The sequence below is a fragment of the Scophthalmus maximus genome, chromosome 2 (assembly GCF_022379125.1).
Source record: "Scophthalmus maximus strain ysfricsl-2021 chromosome 2, ASM2237912v1, whole genome shotgun sequence".
Classification (NCBI taxonomy): Eukaryota; Metazoa; Chordata; class Actinopteri; order Pleuronectiformes; family Scophthalmidae; genus Scophthalmus; species Scophthalmus maximus.
In genome coordinates this window covers 27,690,772-27,712,500 of record NC_061516.1, presented here as the reverse complement: position 1 = coordinate 27,712,500, position 21,729 = coordinate 27,690,772, and the positions used below count along the sequence as shown (strand labels likewise).

Genomic DNA, 21,729 nt, shown 5'->3' with positions numbered 1-21,729 from the left:
CGTCGGAATACAGGTAATCATACGAGTCGTCGAGTCCCACGATTCGCATTTTATCCACGGTATCTTTAAAACTTAATAAAACACAACACGTAGTTAGTGGATCGATCGATCAGCAAAGGAACCTGGACTCTACACGAACCTGAAACCGACAGCGACTCACTACAGGCCGTCGGTCTGGTGGGACAGATGCACCATGGTGAGGAACGGGTGCGTGAGCGCCCTCTCCGGACTGATCCTCATCTCCGAGTCCGTGTGCAGGAGACACTTCAGCAGACTGACGAACGCTCGCGTGTCTCCCAGCTCGGTGGATCCTTGCATCCACGGGTAGAGCTGGATTTAAAAGAAAAGTTCAGTTCAGCTGTGGATTCAGCGTGTGGTCGTGACGCGGTCGACTCACTGTCAGCAGGTCGTCCAGAAGTCTGACGGGACTCGTCGACTCCTCGGGCTCCAAGCCAGTAGTCCGTTGGTATTCCACCGGGGTCTGCAGCAACAGAACACGTGGCTCAGATAGATTTAAAACAGAGCTGTTGTCTCAACGAGAGATGAATTACCTTCATCCACCATTCTGGATCGTGCCAGAACTGGTTCTCCCTGAAGAACCTTTGTGTGAAGTAACCCGCATGCAGGAGGTCGTCCGCCGGCTGACCCAGCATGTCGACAATACCTTTCATCTGGAGAGAGGACACAGAGCATCATCCCGCTGCTCCTCTGTTTCAATCTGCACACATGTGGTCACTCACTTCCTGGTACTCGCAGGTGGTAGAAAACGGATGTTGGACGAGGTACAAGAACAGAAGGACGCAGCCGAGACCCCACACGTCGATGGCCTGAGAGACGGGGAGGCCCAGCGAGACTTCAGGGGCCCTGTGAGTAGAAACCACAACCACACCAGTTGTCAAATTCAGCATCTGCACAGAAGATCATTCACAACTGGAACACACGACTGCAGACGTGTCAGAAGATGAGCGCTGTTGGTTGGACCTCCCTGTAACCCTGAGGCTGGATGGTCTTCCCGAACGTGTCCTCCTCTGAGACCATGAAGGAGAGGCCGAAGTCGATGAGTTTGACCCTGTAGGGCTCCGTCAGGTGGTTCACCAGCATGATGTTGTCCGGCTTCAGGTCCGCGTGAACGACGCCGAGGCTCTTCAGGGCGACGAGCGCCGTCAGCAGCTGCACACACAGGACGCAAGGCAACATGTGAGTGACGGACGGTCGGACGGACGGAAGTTTCTTCTCTCAGCTACAACATCGTCGTCTTTACCTGGTGAGTTATCGGACGGATTTCGTTCGGCGTCAGTGGTTCCCACTGTTGTTGTTTGAATAATCCCAGAAGGTCCATGTCCAGCTTCTCGAACACGAGGCATGTGTGTCCTCTGTCGTGGAACTTCTCACAGAAGTGAACCACGCTGTGTTTGACCGGGTCCAGAACGCTCAGAGCCTCAAGCATCCGGATCTGAGGGGTACAAGTGACGGAGCCCGACATCAGCGTTTCATCTGGTAAACAAGTCATGAAAATGAAAGACATGAATCTACCTCTCGTTCAGATTCACTCTCAGTCTTCAAGATCTTCAGAGCCACCTCCTGTGATATGATCAGATTCAGAGCTCTGGCCACTTGGCCGAAGCTTCCCTCTCCGGTGAACTCCATGATGAGGTAGCGACTCGTGCTGCTCAACAGCGTGTCGAACGGCTGCACCTTGAACGGCTCCGACGTCGTCTCTTCATCTTCATCTGTGACCGAGCGGGAGGAGGTAAGAAGGTCACAACGTGGAGTCAGTCGACATAACGTGGAGTCGACATAACATGGACTCGACATAACATGGAGTCAACATAACGTGGAGTCAGTCGACATAACGTGGAGTCGACATAACATGGACTCGACATAACATGGAGTCGACATAACGTGGAGTCAGTCGACATAACGTGGAGTCGACATAACGTGGAGTCGACATAACATGGAGTCGACATAACATGGAGTCAGTCGACATAACGTGGAGTCAGTCGACATAACGTGGAGTCAGTCGACATAACATGGAGTCAGTCGACACAACATGGAGTCGACATAACATGGACTCGACATAACATGGAGTCAACATAACGTGGAGTCAGTCGACATAACGTGGGGTCGACATAACATGGAGTCGACATAACATGGACTCGACATAACATGGAGTCAACATAACGTGGAGTCAGTCGACATAACGTGGACTCGACATAACATGGAGTCAGTCGACATAACATTGACTCGACATAACATGGAGTCAACATAACGTGGAGTCAGTCGACATAACATGGACTCGACATAACATGGAGTCAACATAACATGGAGTCAACATAACGTGGAGTCAGTCGACATAACGTGGACTCGACATAACGTGGGGTCAGTCGACATAACGTGGAGTCGACATAACGTGGAGTCAGTCGACATAACGTGGAGTCAGTCGACATAAGGTGGAGTCAGTCGACATAACGTGGAGTCGACATAACGTGGAGTCAGTCGACATAAGGTGGAGTCAGTCGACATAAGGTGGAGTCAGTCGACATAACGTGGAGTCGACATAACGTGGGGTCGACATAACGTGGAGTCAGTCGACATAACATGGACTCGACATAACGTGGAGTCAGTCGACATAACGTGGAGTCGACATAACATGGAGTCGACATAACATGGAGTCAGTCGACATAACGTGGAGTCAGTAAACATAACGTGGAGTCGACATAACATGGAGTCAGTCGACATAACGTGGAGTCGACACAACGTGGAGTCGACATAACGTGGAGTCAGTCGACATAACATGGACTCGACATAACGTGGAGTCAGTCGACATAACGTGGACTCGACATAACGTGGAGTCAGTCGACATAACGTGGAGTCAGTCGACATAACGTGGAGTCGACACAACACGCTCAAGCGTAGCTGAAGGATTCACGATGCTCATGTGAATAAACACAGAGTTATAACGTAATAATGTATAATGTACATCTAAAGTGTTCAGATCATTTTCTCAAGTCAAAGAAACAAAAAATACTCAATTACAGGTCAAAGACTTTTTGTAGCAGGTGCGTATGTTTTATCAGACAAAGGTCCAGTAAGTTAAAGTAAGTTCATAAAAGTAACATAATACAATGTTATAATTTTTTTTTTACAAACTCTTACAACTGTCAAATCAAGTGGAGCGCAGATAAAAAGCAGAACAACACTTGTAAGTATATAAAAGTATATATGAGTATTATAAGTATTATAAGTATCTAGGGTATCTAGAGTATCTAGAGTATTAGAGTAAATGTAGTAAATTATTTACTGTGTTCACTCACCAGTTTCCTCTGCTGTCGAACAGAAGGACGAATGTGAATTTGACGACATTTCACTGAAACAAACGTTCGGACGTCTCCTCTTCTTTTTCTTCTCTTCTCCAACGGTCTGTTCGCTTCTCACAATTAAAACGACCAGATGACAAATCCTCCACATCAAAAGCAAACGTGACATCATATAAGGACCCGTGGCGTCATCTGATGACACGTGACATCATAAGGACCTGTGACATCATCACAGGAAAACATGACATCATAAGGATCTGTGTTGCCAACAGTGGACCACTTTAAGTATTGAGACATATGTATTTTAAACCCATAGCTTTTGCCAAGTGTAATATTTGGATTACACACACACACACACACACACACACAGTCGTAACCACTCTACACTAATATGCAGGAGACGGAGGTGGACGCCACATTAACCCGGCGTTCTGGTGGAACTTCCATTTGTTCCGCGCCACAGATGAACATTCATTCATTTTAATTCTGTTCATTTGAGCTCAGATCACTTGTGTTTCAGTTTTCTGTCGTTCTGCGCCACCGTTGGCTGAAAGAACTCAGGTTACAGCTGGTCCAGAGTCCATGAGCCAGAATATAAAGTTCAGTTCAATTAATCCATAAACGACTGTAGTGCAACATGATCATCTGACGGAGACGTGAAGTCCAGAGACACAACGTGTTTCCACCAATCGTCTGCCTCAGAACGGCCACATGAGAAACTGACTAAGCAAACTGAAAACGTGTCCTTGTCTCCCGTTTAAAACACCTGTTGTTTGATAAATGTTCCTGGTTCCTGGGTGGAGAGAACACGTGTTCTCCTTCAGCGTGAACACGTCACTGACACGTGTTCATACGTGTTGGAACATGAGAGGCGGTGAACTGGTGAAGAAAGGTCAGTGATGAATAGTGGACTTCATCGTTATCACTCGGGCACAAACGTAAATCCAGTAATGTTGCTTTTAACATACAAATCTTTTGCATCAATCTTCAACCACGTCAAGAGGTGACACACAGCTCTGCCCCCTACGGGCCGAATATCAGTTATACTACATATTAAAAAGTCCATTCACAGATGAAAGACGCCTCCAGTCGACGGCTCGAAGAGCGAGTTCCAGTGAAGTCATCACACAGTGGAGCTTTTGTTCAGGAGACTTTTCAACAAGCCTCTCCATCATTTCTCTTCTGACCTGCTGCTGCCCAGATAAACGAAACCCCGGGAGGTCGCCGGCTCCATCTCGTCCTCCTACACTGGGAAAAAGATCCAATTCAGCAGCCGAGGCAGGTGGTGCCGGATTTCAAAAGGAGTGAGTCTCGGCTGCTGCGGACCAGTTGTGTCGCGTCTCATCTCTTAAGAGCTGCTGTAAGTGGCCTTGGAGAAAAGAAAGAAACTGTGATTTTCTTTCTCTGCCTCCCGCTGAGCGCTGCTGCCTAATGGCCTCATAACAGCGACCAGGCTTCACGCTGCCACAAATCAATTTCTGCTCTGCGCTCCTCAATTCAAGGTGCCGGATGATGGAGCGACCAGGTCAACGGAAGATGCTCCAGGAGCTGCAGCCTCGCAGCCACGAGTCGCATCGCCACAAACTCTTCAAGCACCAATCACGGGCTCCGAGTCTGACGAGTGGCCGGCTGCGACTTTCATCACTAACTATCGTCCGTGTTTCTTTTGAATGGTCTGTTCATCTATTAGTTCGCCGACCGTTGATGTTCTCAAGATGTAGTGGCCATTTGTTTTTGACAGAATCTGCCAGAAACAGATTCAGATGAAAACAGAAGCACACGGAAGCAGGAAGTCCGACCGAGCGACGGACCGACACTGATCTGTAGGTTGTTCTCTGCTGCAGCCGTCGCTCAACTCGTCCGAACTCTAAACCCTTGAACTTCATCTCACACTAGTTTGTGACAATGTCTCACATGTGGCAGCGTGAAAAGGTTTCAACACCACACAGGCAAAGAAACAACAATGGAGTCAATGGAAATGTCACGTGAACCTCTGAGGCTTCACCTTCTCTCAGCAGAGGTTCTTTCTGCCACTGGGTTTATTCTTCGTTCAACGAGCGAGAGACGATTCTCCACCGTGACCTTTGACTTCTCATCTGTCGCTTCTAGACTTTCTACTGAAGCAGAGACGGAGCTAAAGACGGTCAGGTCTTTATCACACGAAGCCTCCAGATGAAAGACCTTTATTGAATAAATACCACCAGGGGTATTTTGACATTGCCCTCAGGCTGAGACACTGAGACATTGAGACATTGAGACATTGAGACATTGAGACACTGAGACATTGAGACACTGAGACATTGAGACAATGAGACACTGAGACAATGAGACATTGAGACAATGAGACACTGAGACATTGAGACATTTAGACAATGAGACATTGAGACACTGAGACATTGAGACAATGAGACACTGAGACATTGAGACAATGAGACATTGAGACACTGAGACACTGAGACTCTCCTGCGTCACTGCTCAGTCTTTGTATTAACTACAGAACATATTCAGTGACACTGACACTGAGACATTGAGACAATGATACTCTGAGACACTGAGACATTGAGACAATGAGACATTGAGACACTGAGACTGAGACATTGAGACTCTGAGACACTGAGACACTGAAACAAATGAGACACTGAGACTCTGAGACACTGAGACTGAGACATTGAGACTCTGAGACACTGAGACATTGAGACATTGAGACACTGAGACAATGAGACATTGAGACTCTGAGACATTGAGACATTGAGACACTGAGACAATGAGACATTGAGACTCTGAGACATTGAGACACTGAGACATTGAGACTCTGAGACTCTGAGACACTGAGACAATGAGACATTGAGACTCTGAGACATTGAGACACTGAGACATTGAGACTCTGAGACATTGAGACACTGAGACTCTGAGACATTGAGACACTGAGACTCTGAGACAATGAGACATTGAGACTCTGAGACATTGAGACACTGAGACTCTGAGACTCTGAGACATTGAGACACTGAGACTCTGAGACATTGAGACACTGAGACTCTGAGACATTGAGACACTGAGACTCTGAGACATTGAGACACTGAGACTCTGAGACAATGAGACATTGAGACTCTGAGACATTGAGACACTGAGACTCTGAGACTCTGAGACATTGAGACACTGAGACTCTGAGACATTGAGACACTGAGACTCTGAGACATTGAGACACTGAGACTCTGAGACTCTGAGACATTGAGACACTGAGACATTGAGACTCTGAGACATTGAGACAATGAGACATTGAGACTCTCCTGCGTCACTGCTCAGTCTTTGTATTAACTACAGAACATATTCAGTTTTTATCCAAACCAGTGGAACGTTTTTTTCTTCATTATTCATTATTGCCCCACGTTGAATTGTAGTGACGTTGATGATCCTCTGATTTGTTTGTTTTGGAGTTTTGTTTGTCTGAGTTCAAATGATTCAATCAAACACTTTAGAAAATTCATGGGCAGTTGGAAGAATCTCTTCATCAGGCAAACGTACATAATATCTACTGAAAATCTGAAAGGAGAAAATCACCTAGACAATCCAGGAGTATCTGGAGGAGCTGGTGGATCTGAAGGATCTGGAGGAGCTGGTGGATCATGAGGATCATGAGGATCATGAGGATCTGGTGGATCATGAGGATCTGTAGGAGCTGGTGGATCATGAGGATCTGGAGGATCTGGTGGATCATGAGGATCTGGTGGATCATGAGGATCATGAGGATCTGGTGGACCTGGTGGATCAAGAGGATCATGAGGATCTGGTGGATCATGAGGATCATGAGGATCTGGAAGAGCTGGTGGATCATGAGGATCTGGTGGATCATGAGGATCTGGAAGAGCTGGTGGATCATGAGGATCTGGAGGATCTGGTGGATCATGAGGATCTGGTGGATCATGAGGATCATGAGGATCTGGTGGATCTGGTGGATCACGAGGATCATGAGGATCTGGTGGATCATGAGGATCTGGAGGAGCTGGTGGATCATGAGGATCTGGAGGATCATGAGGATCTGGTGGATCATGAGGATCTGGGGGAGCTGGTGGATCATGAGGATCTGGAGGATCATGAGGATCTGGTGGATCATGAGGATCATGAGGATCTAGTGGATCATGAGGATCATGAGGATCTGGTGGATCTGGTGGATCATGAGGATCTGGTGGATCTGGAGGATCATGAGGATCTGGAGGATCATGAGGATCTGGTGGATCTGGTGGATCATGAGGATCTGGTGGATCTGGAGGATCATGAGGATCTGGAGGATCATGAGGATCTGGAGTTCCCAGGCCTTATGGGATATGTAGTCCATCAGAGGATCAGAGGATCAGAGAGCCAGACGTTAACCTGGTTCCTGGACGACATGTTCAGGTGTAATTCCAACATCACAGCTTCTTTTTGATGCAGCTCTTTCTAGCTCACAGGGTTTGTGTCTGCTCTGATCTGTGTGAACACGCACACACACACACACACACACACTGTAAACAAAGACCTGACTAACACACACACACACACACACACACACACACACACTGTAAACAAAGACCTGACTAACACACACACACACACACACACCTGCAGCTAAAAGCAATCCTGCTATCAGCTGCTCACAGACGACTGCAGAGAGGATTTTCACTAAAGGACTCATCTGGGAACAAGCAGATATCGGATGTTAAACCGTGTTTCTGCTGCGGAACACGTCGACACACGTGTACATGTACACACATGTACACACATGTACACACGTGTACACACATGTACACACATGTACACACGTGTACACACACTCTACTGTTGTCATTTTTAAATGACCCAGATGATCCAGAGCTCCGTCTCATCCTCACTGAATCACCGTGCGATCTCACCCGACGCCTCTTTGTGTTTCTGTTGTCGAGGTTTCAGGTGCAGTCACGGGAAACGTTCCTCTTCAGTCTGAGGACGAGACGACGGAATCACAGTCACGAATCTTCATCCTGACGCGACGACGTGACGGACGAACCAGATCCGGATCATGTGATTCTCCTGCCTCCATGTGAACTGGTACCAGAGAAAAATATTCCCACTATGAAAACAGGAGTCCGAGCTATTTATTTATTTTCTCCTCTGACGAACTATTAAACACACACTTGTAATAACTGAAGAGATTCATTTAGTTTCTCTGTTTGAATGTGACAGAAGCTTCATGTCGTCGTCACGTCGGTAACGTTCAGTTTCCATCTGGTCTGATGAACAAGGGCAACACGTGTTAGAGATGTCAGGGGTCGACGGGTCAACCAATCACGTGACTTCACGACGGAGGACGGAGTCAGACGCTGTTGTCTGGATGCTTGTAACCATGACAACAACGTTTGCCGAACCTGAACTGATCCACGTTATTAAACATAAATGGACGAGACGATGTGGACGAGCAGCAGCAGCTGCAGAGTGATGGTGATGACGAAGCTCTGTCGTCACATGACCTGCAGCCTGCACTGACCCCCCCTCCTGTCTCCCCTCCTCTCTCCCCCTCTACCCCCCCTCTCTCCGTCTCTCCCTCTCTACCCCCCCTGTCTCCCTCTCTACCCCCCCTCTCTCCCTCTCTACCCCCCCTCTCTCCCTCTCTACCCCCCCCGTGCGAATGTGTCGGCAGATTTCCAGACGAGCGACTCAAGCTCAGTTCAACACGGAACCAGTGAAGGACGGATGCTGCTACTCCCTCCTCCTCCCCCACCCTCCCTCCCTCCCTCCTTCCCTCTCCTCCTCCTCCTTCCCCATCCTCCCTCCCTCCTTCCCTCTCCTCCTCCTCCCCCCTCCTTCCCTCTCCTTCCCTCTCCTTCTCCTCCCCCACCCTCCCACCCTCTCCTACTCCTCCCTCCTCCTCCCCCACCCTCCCTCCCTCCTTCCCTCTCCTCCCCCCTCCTCCCTCTCCTCCTCCCCCCTCCTGCCTCCTTCCCTCCCTCTCCTTCTCCTCCCCCCTCCTTCCCTCTCCTCCTCCCCCCCCGCCCTCCCTCCCTCCTTCCCGCTCCTCCTCCTCCTCCTCCTCATCCTCCCCCCTCCTCCCTCCTCCTCCTCCTCCACCTCCTCCCCCCTCCTCCCTCTCCTCCTCCTCCCTCCTTCCCTCTCCTCCTCCCTCCTCCCTCCTTCTCTCTCCTCCTCCTCCCCTGTCCTCCCTCCCTCCTTCTCTCTCCCCCCCCTCCCTCTCCTCCTCCTCCTCCTCATCCTCCCCCCCCTCCCTCTCCTCCCTCTCCACCTCCTCCCCCCTCGTCCCTCGTCCCTCCGCTGCAGTGATCAATTCTCAACATGGTTACGAGCGTATCAATTGATTTAACACAGAAGTGTCAGTGTGCTGCTGAAAGGCATTTAGATACAACACACACACACACACCCACACACACACACAGACGCACACACACACACACACACTGTCTGTAATGTAAAAAGCTCCTCAGCAGATTTCCAGTAAACTTGGTGGAACATGGAGAGAAACCATTACACGTTGATTAGTTTCTTCTTCGAAGGAGCGGGAGGACCGGTGGAACGGGCCGGTGAAGGAGAGGGAGGACCGGGCCGGTGAAGGAGAGGGAGGACCGGTGGAACGGGCCGGTGAAGGAGAGGGAGGACCGGGCCGGTGAAGGAGAGGGAGGACCGGGCCGGTGAAGGAGAGGGAGGACCGGCGGACCGGGCCGGTGAAGGAGAGGGAGGACCGGGCCGGTGAAGGAGAGGGAGGACCGGGCCGGTGAAGGAGAGGGAGGACCGGCGGAACGGGCCGGTGAAGGAGAGGGAGGACCGGGCCGGTGAAGGAGAGGGAGGACCGGGCCGGGGAAGGAGAGGGAGGACCGGGCCGGTGAAGGAGAGGGAGGACCGGGCCGGTGAAGGAGAGGGAGGACCGGCGGAACGGGCCGGTGAAGGAGCACATTCGATTATTTCTCCACTCATGATCAAATGGAGACTCAGCTCTTTAACGCCTGGTCTCAGATCAGTGACGGCATCAAGTTCAACAGGCTCAACATGAATTATTCGTCCTCCATCTTTGGCCTCAGGGGAGCGTTAGGGTTGAGTATCGATCGGTCTGATCCTCCTCTGGATCAATAATCAGATATCTGCAACTCAACGTCTTTGGGACTTACAACTGAAACAAATCAATGTGAACCAGGATGAAGCGCGAGTTAAAAAGTTTCCTTCTCTTCCTCCCTGAGGTAAATAAAATACAATAAAGAAGATTTATTCATTCATATACTATTTGATCTGATCATCAGCTGCAGCTCAGTTTGTATTGAATCTGATTCTGTGTCGTCGACGAGTGGAACCGACAGGAAACAACAAGGGAAGAAAAACAACGAGTGAGTATTGATCTGTGAAGGTACAGGTCCACAGACACACACTCACACACACACACACACACACACACACACACACACACACACACACACACACACACACACACACACACAGACACACACACACACACACACACACACACACACACAGACACACACACAGACACACAGACACACACAGACACACACGCACTCACACACACACACACACACACACACACACACAGACACACACAGACACACACACAGACACACAGACACACACAGACACACATGCACTCACACACACACACACACACACACACACACACACACACAGACACACACAGACACACACGCACTCACGCACACACACACACACACACACACAGACACACAGACACACACACACACACACACACACACACACACACACACACACACACATACACACAACAGTTTCCTTTGTTCCTTGGTCTTTGGTTCATAAAAATTTACGAGACAGAAACAGAAAAGTTTCCAGCGGTTAAAAAAACGTTGCTGTGTTTTGTTAGAAGATAAAATCAGTCACGTGTCGGTGACGAAGAAGAGAAAAGGAAGAGAAGGAGGAAGAGGAAGAGAAGAGGAAGAGAAGGAGGAAGAGGATGAGAAGGGAGAAGAGGAAGAGAAGAGGAAGAGAAGGAGGAAGAGGAAGAGGAAGAGAAGGGAAGAGGAAGAAGAAGAGAAAAGGAAGAGAAGGAGGAAGAGGAAGAGAAAAGGAAGAGAAGGAGGAAGAGAAAGAGGTAAGAGAAAAGGAAGAGAAGGAGGAAGAGGAAGAGAAGAGGAAGAGAAGGAGGAAGAGGAAGAGAAGAGGAAGAGAAGGAGGAAGAGGAAGAGAAGAGGAAGAGAGGAGGAAGAGGTAGAGAAGGAGGAAGAGAAGGCGGAAGAGGAAGAGAAGAGGAAGAGAAGGAGGAAGAGGAAGTGGAAGAGAAGAGGAAGAGAAGGAGGAAGAGGAAGAGGAAGAGGAAGGGAAGAGGAAGAAGAAGAGAAAAGGAAGAGAAGGAGGAAGAGGAAGAGAAAAGGAAGAGAAGGAGGAAGAGAAAGAGGTAAGAGAAAAGGAAGAGAAGGAGGAAGAGGAAGAGAAGAGGAAGAGAAGGAGGAAGAGGAAGAGAGGAGGAAGAGGAAGAGAAGAGGAAGAGAAGAGGAAGAGAAGGAGGGAGAGGAAGAGGAAGAGGAAGAGAAGAGGAAGAGAAGGAGGAAGAGGAAGAGAAGAGGAAGAGAAGGAGGAAGAGGAAGAGAAGAGGAAGAGAAGGAGGAAGAGGAAGGGAACGTCTCAACCATTTGCCGGTGGATCAGCAGTTGAATGTAACAACCACACGTTGATTCTTTCTGACTGTTGATCTGTGAATCACCTGCAGCTGCTCAGTCTGACTTTAATCCCTCAGACAAATGAATTGGTCTTCGTCCTGCAGCTCGTGTGAAGTGGAACAGATCGTTTCACGCTCCGATGGAGAATCAGACTCAGTCGTCTCACGCGTACAGTAGAGACAGACTAACTGTACTGTGATCGTCACGTGAGGTCACTGCTGCAGGAGGCAAGTGATTCACCACATTTCCACTTCTATAAACTCATTGTTCTGATAGATGACAATAACAATAATAACATGTTCCTCATTGTGAAGAATAAATGAGTTTGTCATCACTTTGTGAGACTTAACATCTGGGGAAGATCTTATGATCACAAACAACCAGCAGCAGCATCAGTTGTTCCCCATGGCAACAGATGCTGACGGGCGGTGACATCAGTCACAACAAGAGGTCATAAAAAATATTATATGTATTGCTAAAAATGAATTAAAAATACATCAAACCAGAGACGAACTGTGCAGAGCCGAGCGCAGAACAGAACCGACACCTCAGAGACGACGTGAACAGAACCTCAAGAGAAGAAATAACAATAACAATAATAATAATATTAATAAACTGCACCAGACAGTCAACAACCATGTGAATTATTATTACTATTATTATTATTAAAGTGTGACGTGTTGATGAAGCACAGCTGCCGCTGTCCGTGGTCCTGAACCCGGGCAGTGGGTTGTGGAGCTCTCCATGGTGCTGACACCTTCACTCCGCCGGCTCCACTCGACTCGGTTCGGTTCGGTTCGGCTCGACTCGGTTCGACTCGACTCGGTTCGGTTCGGCTCGGCTCGGTTCGGCTCCACTCGACTCGGTTCGGTTCGGTTCGGTTCGGCTCTATGGTCCAGCCCGAGGAGACGAAGAAGGTCGCAGCACCGCGCGTCTCTCACCTGATCCGGCGCGGCGCCTCCCGGTCCGTCCCTTCCGGGTCCGTCCTCCGTGTTGTCGGGCGAGTTGTCCAACACTCGGTCCCGGTACAACGACCACAGTCCGACGTTCGGCAGGAAGAGCAGCGCCGCGACGAGCAGCCCGGCGACCTGCAGCAGCCGCTTCTGCTTCCGCCTCATGTCTCCGGCGGGACGCGCAGGAGAGGAGACACTGACGAGCCGCGACGCGAGGAGACAAGTTTGACTAGTAGGGAGGAGGAGGAGGAGGAGGGGGGATGAAGGGAGGAGGAGGAAGAGGAGGGGGCGGGGTGTCCAAGCTGGACAGAATATCCAGGCATACGTGACTTCCGGTCAGGACTTTCAACATAATACTCACGAGGAGCGTTGACTGAGGGAAAATCATAATATATATGGTTCCATCCATCCACCATCTACGGGTCGGGGGGCTGGAGCCAATCCCAGCTGACATTGGGCGAGAGGCGGGGTTCAGCCTATCACAGGGCCACATACAGAGACGAACATTCACTCTCACATTCACACCTACGATCAATTTAGAGTCTCCAATGAACCTGACCTCATTCTCATGTCTCTGGACTGTGGGAGGAAGCCGGAGAACCCGGAGAGAACCCACGCACACACGGGGAGAACATGTAAACTCCACACAGAAAGGCTCTGGTTGAACCGGGACTCGAACCCAGAACCTTCTTGCTGTGAGGCGAAGGTGCTGACCACTACACCAGCGTGCAGCCTCAATATGATTCATGTGTTGTCGCAAAATGCATTCTGGGATACGTGGCTCTCCCAAGAACACACAAGTCTCCTCCGATGCATCCTGGGTAAAGGGGGCGCGGCGAGAACAACATCCAGGCATGTGGACGTTCTTGGCTCGATGCGTTCTTTGTATGTGAACGGTACTTTGGCCGCGACTGATGACGTTAGACGAGAACACGAGAACATAAGTACAGAGAAGAACACACATTGAGAAACGGCCCAGGATTCTTCTTCTTCTTCTTCGTGTGTTTGTCACAGGACACAGTAGGACACTAGGAAGTCCTCTGCACCGCGACACTGTCTTCACTTCCTGCCAGAGCAGATGTTCAGAACTTTTTTAATCGCATTTACGCTTCATGCTTTTGTTTTGAAGGAGAAACTCCTCCACTCTGGTCGTCGTCCTGTCTTCTCTGCAGCAGCTTGATGCTCTGATTCATTTTCAAATGAAGACTTGGTGGGAAAACAGAGGAGTTGATCAGAGGTTTGGTCCCTGAGGTCGATGAGGTGAAGGTATGAAACATCAGAACTCAAGTGCTTTTCTTTCCGCTGGGACAATTTCTCATTTTCTGATCCTCTACAGATCAGAATCAGCGTCACTCCGAGTTTGTTCAGCTCGTAGTTCTGTCTCCACACTTTGTTCTCTTATTTCTATGTTACTCTTTTCCTCACCTTATTTGGGTCAATTCTTCTGAATACAATAATTTGCCCCTAACCCCTGTTTACAAAATGTCAATTGAACTACACCAAGGTGTTTTAATTATCTCGTCTTCAATCACCATTTATACGTCTGGAAGCTGCGCAGATGGAGACGGACTCCTGGAAGCTTTTACACAGTTTCCTTCTTCATCAAACATTTAGTGTTTTGTGCGTTGAACTGAAAATGAGGTTTGCTCTTTTTAATGTCCTTTCATCAAAACCTTTACTGCCACCTGGTGGACTGGAGTGTGGAGCAGTCTCTAGTGTGAAGTTATGTTTATGCTTGTTTGGTGTCGATTCGTGTTTCCTTTGTTCATCATCACAGACAAACATATTTCAAAGTGAGTTTTTACACTTTACAGATATTTTAACCTCTATTATACAAGATATAATGACTTGCACACCATGTTAGACGTCCTATAGAAGGAGCTGATTGTTGCACTTGGTCTTGTGCATTACCATGGTCCTAGATAACTTTGCTGTCATATTTTCTCTATAATTCATATTCTTCCCTCTCCGACGTCGTCGTGTTGGAGCAGATTCCTCAGCTCGGCTCGTCGAGGGAGAACGATGCCTCAGTAATTGATGTCGTGACCTGATCCTTCGAGAACGAGCTCTGCTGACGGCCTCCAGCACAGAGGAGCCAATCAGTGAGCTGCATCACACACTCATCATAATAATAACGCTCATCTCATCTGCTTCATGCTCGACATGAATTATTTTGTTTTCAAGCCGTGCGTGTGTGCGTGTGTGCGTGCGTGTGTGCGTGTGTGTGTGTGTGTGTGTGTGTGTGTGTTTGTGTGTTAATCCCCAGTTAACCCACAGTCTCTCTCTCTGCTCTGGATCTGTGTTAGTGTAGATCAGCGAGACACTTTAGAATTTAGGATTTGTTCAGTGTGTGTCAGAGATCAGAGGTCAGAGGTCAAAGGTCGGCTGCCACCTGAGACAATAATGAGTCATGGATCAGAGAAGAGAAGTTCAGCCGGTCCTCTGCTTCAAGTGGCAGTGACCTTCGACAAATGAAAAGTAGGAATGGATTCATGAACTTTCACCTCGACACCGAGCGACGTCAGAGCAAAGAACTGAGAACAAAGAGTCTCTTATTCCCCCAAAGTGACAGAAACACACTTCAGAACTAGAGAAGAGAGGCTGAACGAACCATCGAACAAACAGCAGCTGGATGAAGCATCGATCGACCGGACGGACGATCAAACGGACGATTGACAGAAAGAAACTAACGATCAAACGAATGAACGATCGGAGGAAAAAGAATATGGAAGGTACCAACGCACGACAGCGGCTGTCTTATCATGCTAACATGATGCCAACTGAATCTTAAAGGTTTGTTGCTGATCGTCCTCCATCATCACTGTGGTTCAATCTGTGTTTTATTGATCTGATCTTTTCCTTCTTGTGTTAAATGAAGAAGTCATTTGGACAGAGATGGTTGGAGGAAACAGAAAGAGACAATGTTGGAATGCACTTAGCGCCACAGACTGAAATGATATTTGTCCCTGGAATTCCTTCATTTGTTCATTCTTCCAGCTGGACGTGGTCATAAAAACAACATGTCTCCCTCTGTGTGCGTCGTAATGGAGCTGCCGTCTTTGTGTGTGAATTCATTACGCTCCATCAGAATTCCCTCGGACTCGTGGTGGAACTGGCCGGGAAAGACGGATTAGTCTGTGATGTTCCCAGAGCTGATCGTGGACCAGAGCCTCGCTGAGTCTCTCTGCTCCGTCACCACACATTAACATTCTCTCTGTACGACCAACTTCTGCTGTCGCCTGGTTGGCAAACGTTCCCAGAATATACAAAAATATCCTCCAACCTGGTGAGATGATTTTCTCATGATGGGACGAGTCGTAACCGGAGACATGTGTTCCGTGTGTTTCCCCTTATGAAATATGAAAACACTGGTCTGAGGCCTGAGGCTACGAGGGAGAGCTGGATCATGAATTCTGAATTTCAAAGGATGAGAAGATAAGATCATACGGACACGCTCCAGTGCGTCCAGCTCCAGACAAGTGTCTTGTCTCTGTAATCGATTTGACAAAGCAGATATTTCACGTGGAGTGTTTTCACAGATTCATATCTATTATCCATGAAACTCTAATAATGCAGGAGCTCGAGAAGCTCGAGGGGACGGATGTTTTACAAATGTTGTAGAACATAAATCAAACGTCGGCGTTAGCGAGGAGCCTTCCTGTTCCTGTGTGTCTGGAATAAAAGACATTAAAAGCACACTGACATTATTTTTGTTCATGCATGAATCATGTTATTAAAGAGCCGTCTCACTCATAACAGACGTTGAGTCATACAGGATCAGGCCTCCAGTTAGGTACTTGGTTGGTTGGTTACTCAGTTAGTTAGTTAGTTAGTTAGTTAGTTAGTTAGTTAATTAGTTCTTCCACCAATAAGCCTCAGCTCTTTGAGTCTCCTTCCTTGAGCGTCGCGGCTTCTCTCTCATGTTCGTTTTTGGTACTTCCTGTTTTACTTTGAAGTCACTGTCCTCGTGTCTCTTCACTTCCTGTCCACCTGTTTCTCTCAGATTGTCTGGGATGGGACTCACCTGTGTCAGATCATCACGACCTTCCTGGTGTATTTAGTCTCTGTGTTTCCTGTTCACTCGTGTTCGGTTCAGGTCAGTTTCTCCTCGTGTTGTTTGTCCTGTTGGTTTTATTTGTGTTGGATTTGTTTTCTCCCGCTATTTTCTCATGCTGCGTTCAGGTGCAGCTTCCTGACCTCAGGTATTTATGAATCAGTTTGGTGAAATGTAAATCATGGTTTGGACGAATCTTCTGGGAACAGCAGAGGCCAAAGGTCAAATATTCTCCGACAGAGATTCTGCGTCCATAAATGATCTATGACACTTATTCTTATGCGATGTGAGATTATATATCCGACTGGTGGAAGACACATTCACTGTTCAGGGGGTTTCTCACTTTTTAGAATTCACTCTCCACCTTCATCTTAAAACACTGTGTTTTTATTCTTTGTTTGCGGTTCAGGTGTTTGCTCTTGTAAAGAGACTGTGTGGATAAAGATCTACTCTGGTCAAATTTCTTATCGTTGCTTCGATCTTAGATTCCCCACGTTGTGTTTTCTCTTCGGAGCGACTCCCTCAGTCTCCGTCTGCGTCGTCGTCTGCGTCATCTTCTTTTGCGTTCAGCAGCTTCTCATCTTCTCCTTCTCCAGAGACATGAACGTCTGATGGTCAGAATCAATTCATTCCATCTTCTTCTTTTCCTTTTATTTCCCCAGGGGTTTTTTTTTCTCCATGAAAGCAAAGAGATCGTTTCCCTATCGATCGGCAGAGAAGGAGAAGGACACAGATCGCTGCTTCACTTCTTATTCCACTGAAATGACCGAACGCGTTCATGAAATTCATTCTGCAGACGCGAGGATCCTCACGCCCTCGACGGTGGCACGTTTTCACACACATGTAAATGTGAATGTGTGTGTTTGTTTCTTTACTCCACAATGTGTTGAGCATGTTCACTTTTTTACACAAGATTGTGTTTCTTTCCCTCTCAGTGTCCCAGCCCGACTCATAGAGAAGAACCGTCTGCTGCAGCCGACGGTCAGCGTCTCGGTGACGCAGTCGACCATTGAGCTGCTCGTCCGCACCACACACTGTACACTGCACCGTCAGAGACCCGGCCTCTGGCTGAGCTGCACCGACAGCCTGAACAATATGGAGCGTCACCGTCGACCCACATCCGTCAGCGCGTCTTGGCCGAGAGCGCGAAGCAGAAATCAAGTAATTGACGGTTCTGACCGGTCCAGTCCGACCGGAGAGGAGCGGACCGGCTCCACTCTGGAACATCAGATATTCATGAACTGACGGCTCGGCTCAGATTACTGCTCCTCTGAGGCGTCTCCATGTCATTAAAGAGTTGATTTAAAATAAAGACTCCAATGAAAAGTATCCGGTGCAGCAAATCAGATAGATCTGACTCGGAATCCTCAAAGTTGCTGAAACACAACGGCTTCATTTGTTGGAGTCGACATGACATCATGTGGTGGCGTCCATCTTTATTTACAGCTGTCTCGACTGATAAAATGATCCGTAAGAGAAGAATGATTTCTGTCTATCATCTAATAACTGGTTATTGTAGAGCACAAGTTGTGTTGTTTGAACAACAGCAGCAGAAGCAGTTTTTTTTCTGTGATACCATGACGACCGTGTGTCTTTAGTTTTATTTCCGAGGAGCTCTGTCACAGGAAGTGACACGAGGAGCTCTTCATCACTGTGACCAGCACAAAGGTTCTGAAGTTACTGTGGATGAATCGACATGAACGACTCTAAACACTGTGTGTGTGTGTGTGTGTGTGTGTGTGTGTGTGTGTGTGTGTGTGTGTGTGTGTGTGTGTGTGTGTGTGTGTGTGTGTGTGTGTGTGTGTGTGTGTGTGTGTGTGTGTGTGTGTGTGTGTGTGTGTGTGTGTGTGTGTGTGTGTGTGTGTGTGTGTGTGTGTGTGTGTGTGTGTGTGTGTGTGTGTGTGTGTGTGTGAGAGAGAGAGACCTGGCTCTGGTTCTGTGCTGTGATAACGGGCCAACCACCACCTCAGCACTCTGCCACATGGAGCCCGACCAAGACTCTGCTGCTGGACGGAGAGATTAGAGAAGGACTGACTGATAAGTGAAGCTGGAGGGAAGGAGACGGATCTCCACCTGCAGAGAGAGAGAAGGATGGAGAGAGAGAGGGAGGAAGAGTGGAGGTGGAGAGGTAACAGACAGGCGGCGTTGCGTCAGAACATCTCTGCATTGCTCCAGTCTGGTAGAGATTAAAGCGGCGGTTGTACAACTGTTCTCTCTCTCTCTCCTCCTCCTCTCTCCTCCTCTCCTCTCTTCTCTCTGTTCTCTCTCTCCCTCTCCCTCTCCTCCCTCTCTCTCTCTCCCTCTCCTCCCTCTCTCTCTCTCCCTCTCCTCCTCTCTCCTCCCTCTCTCTCTCTCTCCCTCTCTCTCTCTCTCCTCCTCTCTCTCTCTCCCTCTCTCTCTCTCTCTCTCTCTCTCTCTCTCCCTCTCTCCCTCTCTCCCTCTCTTCTCTCTCTCTCTCTCCTCTCTCTCTCTCTCTCTCTCCCTCTCTCTCTCTCTCTCCTCCCTCTCTCTCCTCTCTCTCTCTCTCTCTCCCTCTCTCTCTCTCTCTCCTCCCTCTCTCTCTCTCTCTCTCTCTCTCTCTCTCTCTCTCTCTCTCTCTCCTGCTCTCTCCTCTCCTCCCCTTCCATTTCCAGTGTGTGATCGTGAGTGGTGGTGGTGGAAGTGCGAGTGGCGCGGAGATTTGAAGGTTCTTTTGTTTGTCAGTTATCTCTACTGTCCTTTTTCATCTGTATTTGTGCATGATCGGGTAAGTCTTTATTATTTATAGTGTTTATTGAGAGAGTGGAGCTGTTTGTCTGGTCTCTCTTTGGTCTCCGGGAGGAATGGCGTCTTCCGAGACGCCACCTCCGTCGATCCGGCAGGGAGCGAGGATCGTCCCGCCGGACAGTGACAGCACCGTGGAGGAAGTCCTCCTGGCGGTCGGACAGCAGGTCGGACACGACCAGATGAACAGGGCCGTGGTGGTGTTCCTGAAGGACGAGCCGCATGTCCATCAGCTGTTCATCCGGGACATCTTCGTGCAGGTGTCCCCGCTGTCAGCTCCCTCCACGCGGATCACCGTATCCGGGGTTCCTCCGTTCATCCCCAACGAGCTGCTGGAGAATGAGCTGCGGAGGTTCGGCAAGTTGGCCAGCGGGTTCAGGACGCTGAGCCTGGGATGTAAGGATCCCAAACTGAGGCACGTCCAGTCCCTGAGGCGACAGGCCTTCATGTTCCTGGACTCTGGAGGTGTCGTTCAGGGTCAAGCACGGTGACGGGCACTACGTGGTGTACGCGAGCTCAGGCAGCATCAAGTGTTTCGAGTGTGGAGACGTGGGACACAAACGGTTCACGTGTCCACACAGGTCGCGCTCCAACGAGGTGGCGGGCGGCGCCACGCACGCTGCTGCCGAGGCGGGTTCCGCCGGTGGGTCTTTGGTTTCTACTGTTGAGGACAATGAGGCGCCGAGTGAAGCAGAATGTAACAAAGAGTCCCAGTCTGTTAATGAAGATCCAGAGGGACAGAGTCAGGACAAGGACCCGCAGGTGTCTGGGACTGCAGCCCAGGTTGATCCACAGACCTGTGGTGCTGCAGGAACAACCCCCCCTGACACCTCCAGGGAGGGACAGGGTCTGTCCACCAGCCAGGTCTCAGGCGAGGACATGGAGTACGACTCCGAGTCGGACAGCGTCTCCACTGTGGGAGCGACCAACAGCTACTACTCACTGGAGGAGGTGAACCAGTTTCTGGACGAAACCTTCGGCAGGTCTGTTAGAGTGCAGGAGTATTTTGAGGATACGGACAAATTCATAAAAACTGTGGCCGCTTTGAAAAGAAAAACGGGATTTGATCAGCTGGACGAAAAGAAGCGGTTCCGCCTCAAAAAACATATCACCATACTGAGAAAAGGTAAAACTGTTAAAAAGACGAAAAAGTAGACGATCATGCAGCACTTGGTGTTTTCCTCATGTTACTGTTTCCTGTTTCTGTTTCTGTCGTGTCCGTTTCTTTTCTCTGACTTTTCTATGGGGAGACTCAAGATAGGTTCGTTAAACATCAATGGTGGGAGGGACACACAAAGAAGGGCTTTAATTTCTGAAATATCCACTCAGAAAAATATCACTGACCATCATCTGGTGATGTCGGAGCTTGTCCTTCCAACAGGGGAAAGGGTTAAGTCCTACTGGTCTTTCAATAACAAACTGCTGCAAGACACTAGGTTCGGTCAGTCTTTTGAGCTCTTCTGGCGAGAGTGGAAAGGAAAAAAAGCTGATTTTAGTTCGTGGTGGGAGATAGGGAAGACACAAATCTGTGGTCTCTGTCAGCAGTACACTGAACATTCTACTGCTAAGATCAAGACCGCTGTCCGTGATCTTGAGGGGAGCATCAGACAAATGGAAGAAAGACTGAGTAGAGACTCAGATCCCGCCACAGGCCGGCTCCTGCAAGAGAAAAGGCTGGAGTTGAGCTCCTACCTGCAGGAGAGAGTAAAGGGAGCTCTTGTCAGGTCTCGCTTCCTCAAGCTGAAAGACATGGACGCTCCGAGCGCTTTCTTTTTTAACCTGGAGAGAAGAGTAGGAAGCAGATGACCTGCCTCAGGCTCCCAGGAGGCAGAGTGACCACCAGCCCGGGCGAGATGGGGAGATGTGCTTCAGACTTCTACGCTGAGCACTTTGGTGCCGAACAATGCAGCATGAAGTGTCGCGGGGAGCTTCTGGAGGGGCTTCCTCAGCTGAGCCGGGACGAGAGGGTTGCTCTGGAC

General features: G+C 49.1%; 2 protein-coding genes and 1 long non-coding RNA gene across 13 annotated transcripts in view; 1 reads left to right on the top strand and 2 right to left on the bottom strand.

Annotated features, from left to right (window-relative positions):
- LOC118301214 (homeodomain-interacting protein kinase 2-like) overlaps nt 1-3,463 on the bottom strand; it is a 4,165-nt gene extending 702 nt beyond the window's left edge. The window contains exons 1-9 of the mRNA XM_035626490.2: nt 3,315-3,463; nt 1,534-1,730; nt 1,262-1,453; nt 986-1,170; nt 741-864; nt 552-671; nt 398-481; nt 161-330; nt 1-71 (exon numbers count right to left, since the gene is read on the bottom strand). The exon at nt 1-71 is cut by the window's left edge and continues 702 nt beyond it. Of these exons, the coding sequence (XP_035482383.1) occupies nt 1-71; nt 161-330; nt 398-481; nt 552-671; nt 741-864; nt 986-1,170; nt 1,262-1,453; nt 1,534-1,730; nt 3,315-3,363 (1,192 nt within the window). The 5' untranslated portion in view covers nt 3,364-3,463. The remainder of the gene's footprint in view (nt 72-160; nt 331-397; nt 482-551; nt 672-740; nt 865-985; nt 1,171-1,261; nt 1,454-1,533; nt 1,731-3,314) is intronic.
- The window catches only part of LOC118301213 (polypeptide N-acetylgalactosaminyltransferase 10-like), a 46,171-nt gene extending 33,004 nt beyond the window's left edge, over nt 1-13,167 (bottom strand). The window contains exon 1 of the mRNA XM_035626489.2: nt 12,922-13,167. Coding sequence (XP_035482382.2) covers nt 12,922-13,098 — 177 coding nt within the window. The 5' untranslated portion in view covers nt 13,099-13,167. The remainder of the gene's footprint in view (nt 1-12,921) is intronic.
- On the top strand, nt 4,093-18,435 carry LOC118301215. Of its 11 annotated transcripts, none has more exons than XR_007030413.1 (7): nt 10,099-10,657; nt 14,063-14,199; nt 14,925-15,035; nt 15,200-15,726; nt 16,022-17,029; nt 17,650-17,830; nt 17,923-18,435. It is a non-coding gene; the product is annotated as an uncharacterized LOC118301215 (long non-coding RNA). The 11 variants fall into 11 exon arrangements; XR_007030412.1 differs by having other exon boundaries at nt 14,063-14,726; XR_007030415.1 differs by adding an exon at nt 4,093-4,209 and having other exon boundaries at nt 10,574-10,657; nt 14,063-15,726.
- The last annotated feature ends 3,294 nt before the right edge of the window (nt 18,436-21,729 follow it).